At 37.3% G+C, this 12,565-nt stretch overlaps 1 protein-coding gene across 2 annotated transcripts in view; it reads right to left on the bottom strand.

Moving 5' to 3' along the window:
* LOC137017955 (alpha-1,6-mannosylglycoprotein 6-beta-N-acetylglucosaminyltransferase B-like) overlaps positions 1–12,565 on the bottom strand; it is a 138,164-nt gene that overhangs the window by 49,145 nt on the left and 76,454 nt on the right. For both annotated transcript variants that reach the window (XM_067382761.1, XM_067382760.1), the window contains exon 8: positions 7,158–7,327. In XM_067382761.1, coding sequence (XP_067238862.1) covers positions 7,158–7,327 — 170 coding nt within the window. The remainder of the gene's footprint in view (positions 1–7,157; positions 7,328–12,565) is intronic.

Raw genomic sequence — 12,565 nt, 5'->3', positions numbered from 1 at the left:
GCATGAGGGTGAGTAAATGATGACAGAATTTTTATTTCTCGCTGAACTATTACTTTAAATTATGTACATCATTAACATTCCTCACAGTGAAAGACAGTGGTGATTTGAAATGCACAACTGATGATGCCGCAGTGCTGCGGTGCAGACATATGCTCCTCTAATTCAAAGTGCAGTGCATGACAGTTTTTAAACTGCTGTCCCCTCACGGTAGGAGAGACCCCATTTATGCCTGCCACCGGCTCATTTTCCCTTGAGTATGACAGGAGAAAGGGTGCTAACAGGAATAAAAATCAGATAGACACTGGTGTGAGTCTGCTTCACTTTCTAAGGCAAAATGAAATGTAATAGATGACATTACCACTGCGTTAATCTTAATTTCATTTCTCTCTAGCTAATACTGATGCTGAATAATTACCAGTCTGTTGTACAAGAGATCCCCGATGGGACGTGACAGCTGTCTTTGTCTCTTTTCTCACCTCTGGCATCTTGTAAGACACGGCATTATGGCTTGGTGACAAACTGTGTCTGCAAGCTGTGCTCTGCCCTCCCTCTAACTGAACCTGATATCTGCAGATGCCTGGGAATCCATGTCATTCACATAATGATGTCTATAATACAGTCCCTTACTGCCATTAAACCTCTCATGGGGTGTTCACATATATAGCCACTGTATCGTTGGAGGTTAGCAAGTGGCTGTATTGTTGATGCCATGGTGTTATACTTATGGATATGGCCTAATGTTATTAGTTAAACTACGTAACTAGCCAGTGATTTTGATCAACTGGGGTGCATTTCAGGGGTTTCTGGTCTTCTGTGTTTGAAATGAGCACTGAATCAACATCACAGAATGTATACAGTATGTGCTTGTCTATGTCATTGGTGTCTCATAATTATTCATGAGGCTGCACTGCCTTGTCCTGTGCAAAGGCACTGTCTTATAATTATTCATGATGTCACATGACCTTTTCATTCGACAGGTACTTCAAATACTTTATAACACACATAGGTCACATGTGTTTGCATGCATGGTGGAAAAAAATATGGTGCTCTCCCTCGATGCTGACAGAGCTACAAGCTTTCAGTCAATCTCTGACACCTTTGAAATGTTTGTGTGCAACGGTCATTTATTACGGGAGGATTTCTAGATTTATGGAGAGGTGGACTGATGCTCATGTGAAACACAACACAGTCTGACGCTGATAAACTCAACATCACAAACACAATCCATCCTTACTGTCAGTGTGTTAACAGATTAGGATGATTATATCTGTGAATCATGTAATTAAAGGAACATGCTCATTTTCCAACTCCCAGTTGAGTTTTACCGTTTTCAAATCCATTCAGCTCATCTCCGGGTCTGGCGGTACCACTTTTAGCAAAGCTTAGCATAGTCCATTGAATCTGATTAGACCATTAGCATCTCGCTTAAAAAAATGACCAAAGAGTTTCGATATTTTTTCCTATTTAAAATTTGACTCTTCTGTAGTTACATCGTGTACTAAGACTGACAGAAAATGAAAAGTTGTGATTTTCCAGGCCGATACGGCTAGGAAGTATTCTCTCATTCCGGCATTTTAAAACTAATCTAATTTAAAACTAATTAAACTAATCTCCTTCCTCATTCCACAGGTTTCCATGCATGCCTTTTTTTTTTTTTTACAATGTTATAACTGCGGTGAGAACTGACCTGTGCTGAAACGGGGAGTTTCATGACATTTTAAAACATAAAAGGGTGACAAGCTTCTGCCTTGTAGCGTGTGCTGGGCTTTTGACAGGAAGCTTTAGAGTTTCATGTATTTGCTGTGAATCTGTGCTCTGCTTTGACACTGACAGCACACAGCCAGCAGGAATAAAGATGAGAATAGAGGGACAGCAGCTGCTGTGGAGGAGAGAGTATCATAAACCTCTGCAACAGCTGGAGAACAGACATCTGTCTATTCCCTACAGAGAAGAGACATGAAGTAAGCAGTCAAGAGGGGAAGCCAATCAGAGCATGTTGCCTTAGTGAGATTCATCAGAGAGGTTGAGTGTGTGTCTGATAATTTCAGAGAGTCAAGACATGGAGCTAGAATCAAGACACACCAGACTTTTCTGAAATATTCCACTGAGAGAAATAGAGAAGTGATGTTAGCGTGTCATGGATGGTTGCTATGTCGTTACTATGCAGTTGCTAAGGTGTTCTGGATGGTTGCTATGTGGTTTCTAGGGCACTCTGGATGGTTGTTATGTAGTTTCTTACTGGCCCAAGTCAAATGAGGCTGTCCCAATGTGGCTGTGTTCATAAACCTACTGAGCTGCCTACATAGACTGCCTTGTAAAGCATTATAGACACATTTCCAGTGTAAATTAGAATGTCTTCTACCATGTACCATCTTCTATTCAGAATTTCGCCAGAAATAGATAAACACTTTACTATCCCATGAAGATTTGTCAGTGGCAGATTTGTGAATGGCAGTGAAGTGACGCGACTGATGCTGGTAGGTAACATGATACTGACAACATGGCAAATATACATTCACATTACATTCATACTACCCACATTCATACTATATAGAACATACTTTTTTAGTGCTGAAGTAATTACTTATTCAAAATAAGTACCTACTAAAGAGAGTATGCAATGCAGCCTAAATATATCGAAATGGTTCACTTATACTACAACGAAGGGGATGCAATATGTAGGGCTTCCCGCCCTCTAAATAAAAGAGTCAACTGCCTATTGATAAAGTCATCAACTGTGGATAGAAGCTCATAGAAACAATCAGTGTCCTGAGATGCATGCGTGTGACTGCACGTACATTGGCAAGATTAACTTTTTTATTGTTTTTTGAGCATAAGAAATATTATAATAAAAATATGATAATTATATATTTAAATATTAGTTTTGCAACAAGTTTTGCATATTGTGCCATTAAAGTAGATAGGAATATTTTTGCATGTCCAAAATAGTCATCGCAAATATGGCTGTCGAGTGAACTGACATTCGCTGAAACGGTATTTAGCATTACATAGTTCGCTTAGCAACATGGCAATATCAAACTCTTTTGAAATCACTTGTGTTGAGACTTATGAAGTTCTATTTTAGTTTGGATGCTGCTTTAGAAGGCTTACTGGGTTTTGGAACACAGCCTGAGATATTTTGGTCCCTAGATATGGCTCTGGTCCCTGCTAAGCTTAGGGGTTTTTCTGTTGGCAAATGCAAGAGATGAGGAACCATTTATTTGAAAAAATAAATAAATAAATCACTCAAGTGATTCTGAGCAGTGTCTTGAGCAAAAGAGAAATACAGATGATTTCCAATGACTCTACTAGAACACAAAGACTTTGTAAAGTGTTAGTGTTTTGGCTCTCACATAGACGTTTCGTTATTTCACTGCCCAAATTATCAGATCATAATAAAAGCATTCATTTTTCCTCCTTATGAAAAGACTATAGAAACTGCATTTCATCTAACTTCAAAGCAGCATTTTGAAGTCTGACAGAGATATGGATCAGCAAGAGCATTAATTCCAGCCGCCTCACATGTTCTGACAAAACAGATTAAAGAAGAATGTCTTCAAGTTAAACACAAAAACTGTAACTGAAGGCAATTTTCACACATTTCAGGTTTGACAGATAACGAGATTGGCAAAAGTCAAAAGCTGAACTTTAGAGAGTGAGAATGGCATAATCTTTCAGTGTATTGAAGCATTAATCAGAGAAGGGCTGATGGAACTGTCCTGGTTTAGAGACTGGCTGACACTTGTGTAAAGGCCTTTCACATGACTCGCATCTAGATGGCTCAGTGCATTAAACTGTTGAGCAAACCATCAATTACAACATTACCTCCAGTGCCATGTTGTCAGTCAAGCATTGTAATGTGGCATTCAGACAATTCCAACTTTGACTCCATCTGCTGCCCTTCGAAGCACAGCCAATGATTACTAGAAAATGTGCATGTCTTTCTAATGACAATTTTACACTTTGTGATTGGAATGTTTTTTTTTGTGTATGTGTGTACAACAAGAAAGAAAATGAATAATAATATTAACATTGAGGTAGTAATTTGAATAGAAAACTTCCTAAACTGTAAAATTGAAACAAGCATTTTCTGTAAAGCTACTTCAAAACGAAATGTATTGTGAAAACAGTGGTGGACAGTAACAAAGTATTTCTACTTTTCTACTGTACTCAAGTACATTTTTCAAGTATCTATACTTTATCTGAGTAGTTTCATTTTGGGAAAAAGTTACTTTACTACATTCCAAAGAATAATCTAGTACATTTTATTCCTCTACATCCCATAAAAACATGTCGTTCCTCATTATTCTGAGCTGAAGAAATTGCCACCCTATTCTTAGATAGAATAGAGATGCACTGTAAAAAGTAATACAATATATATATATATATAAATTTTGGCAAAAGATTACAAGCAATATTATTAATTAAATTAAACAACTGAGTTAGAATTAATCATATTAATTCCTTAAATGTCAACCATTTAAAACGAGTAAAATTTAAGTAAAATTTAAACAAAAATATTTGTCATTTAGTTGGTCAGTTTGACTCTTTGCTTTTTATGTCAGTTTGTGGTTGTTGTTGACTGACAAATTGTTGACTTTTAAGGACTTAATTTGCTTAATTCTAACTCAATTCTTATATGTTGAATTTAATTAATAATATTGCTTGTAATCTGTTGCCACAATTTTATTGAGTAGATATTACTAGTTACAGTGTGTCCAGTGTGTGAACCTGCTGATTTGGTTCACATATAACACTGAATGATTCATTTACAAATTGGACTGATACAATTGCAACTGTTCTTGACTCACCAAGTAACTGATTCAGTGATAAAAAGAACAGGAATATCCACAGAGCTTGAATGTGCATGCAACTGATTAAGTTAATATTGAGTTTTTGTACTGGTTATTGTCATTGAATTCATATTTAGCTCAGTTATTTGTGAAGTAAATGTGCTGTAAAATGTGGAAAACATCTGCATTTGTGTCACCATCTGTATGGCGATCTTGGGTAACAACACAAATCAATGTCCATGCATCTTCCCGCTGTTCAAATGACATCGCTAGTATGTTTGCATAGCATTTCTCTTAAAATGTTAATGCATTTTGCCCCATGTGATATCTGTACATTGTATTTTTATACTATTTGTCACCACATATTTACACAAATTTGGTTGTGTATATGCTATATTGACACTTGAATTATCAGTAACTTAAAGGGATAGTTCACCTAAAAATGAAAATTTTATGTTTATCTGCTTACTCCCAGGGCATCCAAGATGTAGGTGACTTTGTTTCTTCAGTAGAAAACAAATGATGATTTTTAGCTCCAACCGTTGCCGTCTTATAATGCGAGTCAATGGTAACACAATTTATGAGTCAAAAAATATGCATAGACAAATCCAAATTAAACCCTGCGGCTCGTGACGACACATTGATGTCCTAAGACACGAAACGATCGGTTTGTGCAAGAAACCGAACATTATTTATATCATTTTTTACCTCTAATACACCACTATGTCAAACTGTGTTCAGCATTCGCTTAGTGAGGTCTGATCGCGCTCTGACAACGGAAGTGATGTCTAGCACTCATTGAAGTATATGCGCGAGACATCACTTCCGTTGTCAGAGCGCGATCAGACCTCACTAACCGAATACTGAACGCAGTTGGACATTGTGGTGTATTAGAGGTAAAAAATTATATAAATATTGTTTGTTTTCTTGCACAAACCGATCGTTTCGTGTCTTAGGACATCAATGCGCCGCCATGAGCCATAGGGTTTAATTTGGATTTGTCTATGCATATTTTTTGACTCTTATAAATTGTGTTACCATTCACTCGCATTATAAGACTGACAGACGGCAACGGTTGGAGTTAAAAATCATCATTTGTGTTCTACTGAAGAAACAAAGGCACCTACATCTTGGATGCCCTGGGGGTAAGCAGATCAACATCCAATTTTCATTTTTGGGTGAACTATCCCTTTAAACTGATATTTTAAAGTTTAATATTTTGATAGTGGATAATAAGTGTTGGTAATAAAATAAAAAGCTAAGGGGTATGCATTCTATTTAAAGTTTCACATCTGTATGTTACATCAGAATAAGAAGACAAAGAAAAATGTACAGCTTTGCACAGGAGAAGGTAAAACTAGTTGTTATCCAGCCTGAAGCTACATAGAAACCTGTTGTCATGGTGCTTCAGTTTTTCAACCAATTTAAATTCACTAGGAGCATCCAGAGACAGTAAAGTTCAATGTTCGACATTGCCTCTTTTTTCTCCCTGCAATTTATCAAAGCAATCACCAGCGCATATATATATATATATATATATATATATATATATATATATATATATATATATATATATATATATATATATATTTATTTATTTATTTATTTTTATTATTTATTTATTTTTTTTCTATTGTGAGCTCATCTACATGTTTACACGGTTTACACGGTTTACACGGTCTGACTGATTGCATGCACGCATTCAAATTCTGGCTCACTTGATACCTAAGATGAGGTATTTATTAAAATACAATTAAAAAAAGTAGTATTATAAAATTTGGCAACAGTTTTTATTTGTAATCAAATAAATGCAGCCTTGCTGAGCATAAGAGCCTTTCCAAAACATTAAAAAATAAAAATAAAATAATTATTCCAAACTTTTGTCCCTCTGAATCCGTAGGGTTCACTCATGAAACTCTTCCGAGCATCTCATTGGTTCTTTTAAAGCTAACAGCTTTGGCCAATTGATCTGTTTGTTCTATCTACTTAACTTATTTATTTCTGCCTGAACCAGCTCAACTCAGTGCAATGCACTATGGGAATTTTCCTAGTCCTCTACCTTCCCCAGCACCACCAGCCTAGATCTGCAAGGGGGTTTTCCCATACTTCCTTGCAGCAGCTCACATTCTATTCACAGTATTTATATACATTTTTTGGCAGTTTGGCAGCCTTTACTCATTCAGCAGCAGTGTAGCAGATCTAGTCCACCAAAACTGAGCAGATCTCAATGTCACCATCAAAACATTGCAGCTGAAGTGCATCTGCACAGGTCATCAAATAATAAATAGTACCAAGGGAGTTGGCCTATGGATATTAATTATGGTAACATGACTGGAGACTGAGCAGCATTATCACAAGACTCACCCCTGCAGTTCTTTTACTGAGAGTGAAATCTTGAGGTTATGTCCCAGCACATGAAGGGTGGTAAGGATGTCTGCCCATTGGACCATCTCTCCAAGTGGCCCACCTTTCAGCACTTTTGGACTGAACACATCACCAGATTCCTCTGTCAGAAAGCCAACATGCACCAGGATCTGAAAAAGGGAAAAGAGGCTATGTTCAGAACTTGCATTACCATAACATATTACCATATTACTCACATACATACCAATATTTCTGCAGAATAGTATGTCTACTGTGCACATCATGCAAATTGTCTGTAAGCAGAGGATACCAGGATAACCTACTAGAATTGCCAATACAAGCAATTTGTTTCCAGTGGAATAAATGAATCGTAATATAATGAATGTCAATTTTACTGCCAAAAAAGCTATATATCAAGATTAAGTCAATATGTCTGAAATAAAAGGGATGAAAATCTGAACTTCCATAAAGCTGAAGTTAACAACAGAAATTGCATGCAGCGGTTCTGACAATCCACAGCTTTAATGTAACTACCAACTAGATAAGGATAGATACTGTAACTAAACTAGCTAATTCCACCAAGCTGAGTAATAGTTTACATCTCTCACACTTCAGCTTGTAATTCGGTCAGATTGGTTTGGTATGTCACTATTAAGGACACATATCTATGTATTATAAAATAAAAAAAACTAAAAAAAAAAACATTTGTACATTAACATTAACACAATTACATTAACATTAACACAATTCATACTACATAATGCATACACATTTCATATATAAATATTTCAGGAATTTCATTACACTCGAGATATGTACCAAACTGTGGTTTCATTTATCTTATCTGCTTGTTTGTTATTTTTTAAGGGATCAATTTCACTCACAGACTCTGAAGAAAAATCTGATATAGGAGATACAAGGTGGTCTGAAGGCAAACACATCAGGGCTTTTAAACTAAAAGCAAGCTTCCAGCAAGCTCATTGCTCAGTGTCTAAACAAATCAGTTGCTGCACTAGGAGGCTTGCCCCTCCGAGGCGGGTTATAGAGCCATGTCTTCAGTTGTTCCCTGCCAGCCATCCGCTTCAGGGCTTCGGGCATACTACTCAGGATGCACCAGACGTCAGTCTCAAAACACTGATTCGCTTAGTAGACTTTTTGTTCTTTTTGAAACTTCAAACGTCTCGATGGGTCTTGCAGAATATTGAAAGGGGGTACAGAATTCAGTTTGACTCTTGTCCAGGTAGTCAGCCCTAAGCAGGCTCAGGTGCTGTAACAGGAGGTTCAGTTTCTCTTGGTGAAAGTTCCTTTTCCTCGTCCTGTAAGAGACTCTGGGTTTTATAGCCAGTACATCATAGTTACCAAGAAGGATGGGGGGTTGCATCCCATCTTGGATCTTCAGCAGTTAGACTGTACTCAAGGATGTACAGGTTCAAGATATTAATCATGAGTCTTGTCTTGACTCAAGTCAGATCAAAGGACTGTTTTTTCACAATAGGACACATACTTCCATATACATCTTTTCTTAACACAGGAAGTTTCTCAGGTTCACTTTTGGGGGTGAAGCATATCAGGTTCTTGCTTCAGGCTCTGTTGTGACTCCAGGATGTCCGTGTTCTCAATTACATCGATGACTGGTTGATTCTAGCACAGTCAGAGGAGATGGTGATTTGGCATCAAGATGTCATCCTCGCCCACATAAAGTGCTTGGGATTAGGATTTAACTCTAAACATAAATCACCAGGGGCGTCTGTGGTTGTGCCCTCTTTGCAAACTGGCACTCCAGATCCTTCTGTGGGCTCAGGGCAAGCTGCTCTCCCTGAGAACAGTCTAGATCACTAGGTACCTGAATCAGGGAGCGGACATCCTGACGATGCAAGGGCTGAGGCCTGAGGAATGGAGACTCCACCCTGAGATGGTGAAGCTGATTTGGAAGTTTGGCAAGGCAGAAGTGGACCTTTTTGCATTAGAGGAGATGATCTCTATCACTATCTCTACGGCCTATGAGGTGTGTGACCTTCCTTCATCTCTGGCTGCGAGGGCCCACTCTACTAGAAGTATGGTGGTATGTAAGACTTTACTGTGAGGAGTTTCCTTCCAAGAGGTGTGTGATGCAGTGGGCTGGGCCTCTCCAAACACATTCATCAGAATTTACAGCCTAGATTTGGACTCTACACCAGGGTCTCAAGTGCTTTCGACCTAAGCTGTGCTCAGGTGATTCACACTAGGACAGGCATTTCATCAGTATGGCAAAGTGGGTATTCCGATCCCATAGCATCATCAATTTAGAAGCAGAGTAGAGTTCTCTCAAAAGGAAATGGTTTGGTTATGATTGTAACCATGTTTCCCTGAATGAGATGCTGGGTCATCTTGCCATACTTCTGGAATGCATGTGAGCAACTTATTTCAGCCAATCAGAAGCTGACCCTGTTGGTATCCTTTATTGCTTCCATGGTACACTGACACACATCATGGGGTGACATTGCACCAATGACATTCTAATTTGTTGAACATGTGCTTCAGACACAATCACACAAAGGCGTTCCCAAAGCGTCATCAATTCATATGCAGCATTGTGTTCCCTTCCCTTCTCAGCAAACTACGGTTACAGTCACAATTAAGATGTTTTTTTTTGTTTGTTTGTTTGTTTGTTTTTGTTTTTTAAACAGTTCAACAATTTGCTTCAGTACAATGACAATATAATTTTTTTTTTTTTTTAATTTTGGAAACATGTAACATTATAATGTTATGTTTTATATACATTTTTGGTAACACTTTAGGATCAAATACTAATAATTAATAACTAGCTGATTATTAGCATGCATATTTCTAGGATATTGACTATTTATTAGTACTTATAAAGCACATATTAATGCCTTGTTCTGCATGCCTTTACTCTACATCACTTAATCCTATCCAATTCCTACCCAATACCTAAACTTAACAACTAATTAGGAGTTTAGAAGTTATAACCACACACACACACACACACACACACACACACACAAACACATCTTCTACAATCATTTGTGAAAGAATGGGTCGCTCACAGGAGCTCAGTGAATTTAAGTGTGGTACCAGGTTGCCACCTGTGCAATAAGTCCATATGTGAAATTTCCTCACTATTAAATATTCCACGGTCAACTGTTAGTGGTATAATAACAAAGTGGAAGCAATTGGGAACAACAGCAACTTAGCCACAAAGTGGTAAGCCACGTAAAATAACAGAGCGGGGTCAGGCGCACAGTGAGGCGCACAGTGCACAGAAGTCACCAACTTTCTGCAGAGTCAATAGCTACAGACCTCCAAACTTCATGTGGCCTTCAGATTAGCTCAAGAACAGTGTGTAGAGAGCTTCATGAAATGTTCCATGGTCGAGCAGCTGCATCCAAGCTTTACATCACCAAGTGCAATACAAAGTGTCGGATGCAGTGGTGTAAAGTACGTTGCCACTGGACTCTAGAGCAGTGGAGACATGTTCTCTGGAGTGACAAACCATGCTTCTCTGTCTGACAATCCAATGGTCGAGTCTGGGTTTGGTGGTTGCCAGGAGAGCGGTACTTGCCTGACTGCACTGCGCCAAGTGTATGGTGTGGGGTTGTTTTTCAGGGGTTGGGCTTGGCCCCTTAGTTCCAATGAAAGGAACTCTTAATGCTTCAGCATATCAAAACATTTTGAACGATTTCATGCTCCCAACTTTGTGGGAACAGTTTGGGGATGGCCCCTTCCTTGTCCAAAATGACTGCGTTCCAGAGCACAAAGCAAGGTCCATAAAGACATTGATGAGTGAGTTTGGTGTGGAGGAACCTGACTGGCCTGCACAGAGTCCTGACCTCAACCTGATAGAACACATTTGAGATGAATTAGAGCGGAGACTGTGAGCCAGGCCTTCTTGTCAACATCACTGCCTGACCTCACAAATGTGCTTCTAGAAGAATGGTCAAAAATTCCCCTAAACACACTCATAAACCTTGTAGAAAGCCTTCCCAGAAGAGTTGAAGCTGTGCAAAGGGTGAGCCAACTCCATATCCCTACAGATTAAGAACGGGATGTCATTAAAGTTCATGTGCATGTAAAGGCAGGTGCCCCAAAACTTTAGGCAATATATATATATATATATATATATATATATATATATATATATATATATATATATATATATATATATATATATATATATATATATATATATATATATATACATAATTCAAGTGCACTATTGGCATGTCCAGTCAAAACATTAATATTTATTCATTTATCAAACACATCATGTCAAAATTACTTACTTACTTGCTAAAAAAACAAGAAAAGAAAAGTATAACATCAGATCTGTAGAAGCCACATTAAACCTACTATATCATATTTTATACATATATTTCTGAGGCTTATAATTATCAACATATTCAAAACTTGTCATCAAAACTACTGAAAGTTTTCTGTCATCTGATTGATAGTTTATACCCATTTAGCGAGTAAAAGGTCTTTAAGTATAGCAAGGTACATGTCATGGTTCACAAGTCTTTTTGCAGTGAAATCTTTACTGATTTTTTTTTTTTTTTTTTTAATCAAGCAAACATAAGAAAAAATTATATTGTTATATTTCAAGATGAACACTTGCTGGATTGGAACAATGTAGGTTTACTTAATTATCCATTATTTGTGAGTATGATCAAATCCATAGGATTTTGAGGAATATTTATTTAATAATCTCTCAATCATCATTGTATTGCATTGCATTTTAGGTCCCCCCGATTGTAAGCCTAAACTTGACATAAACTGTGAAATTTTCCCTCAAATCTGATTGAATGGAATGTTGTTCCAGGATCAACAAAGATGTTGATCCTGGAACATGTTACATTATAGTACATCAGACTTCACTTATGACATGAAGAGAGATAACTGACAAGATAATGTCGGATCCTGAGCGTCACTGACAAACATATTATCTTGTGAAACGATAGGTCAGTACCATCGTTCAGAGTACACATGATCGTAAATTGGAAAGTGAAAGTAAAAAGGTGAGCTTGCATTCAAAAGCAATTTTAATAGCTTCCATATTAATAGCATCTCCTTGATGCCCGCAATTTATATACAACATAATAATCCAATTATATAATTTCAAGAGAATACAAAAGCATTGTATTTTTCCTCCCATCTCATATTTTTTAAATCATCAAGTCCCTTTAAGTGCTTCATAGATTGCATCATTTTCTTTCTGAACTATTGGGTTTTGGGCACATCCCTAATATGAGGCATAAAAGCTCAATTTGATACAGCCAAATATGATGTATCAAATATTATCCTCAACACAAAAATTATTTTATATTTTATCTAAACATTTAAAATTATAACGTGTATGTTATGTTTTAGTTTTATTTACACTCTGTTTGCTCTGTTCCCGTTCTCCTTAT

Source organism: Chanodichthys erythropterus, chromosome 3 (assembly GCF_024489055.1).
Source record: "Chanodichthys erythropterus isolate Z2021 chromosome 3, ASM2448905v1, whole genome shotgun sequence".
Lineage (NCBI taxonomy): Eukaryota > Metazoa > Chordata > Actinopteri > Cypriniformes > Xenocyprididae > Chanodichthys > Chanodichthys erythropterus.
Note: the sequence above shows the minus strand (reverse complement) of the source record. Positions and strands in the feature narration are given on the sequence as shown.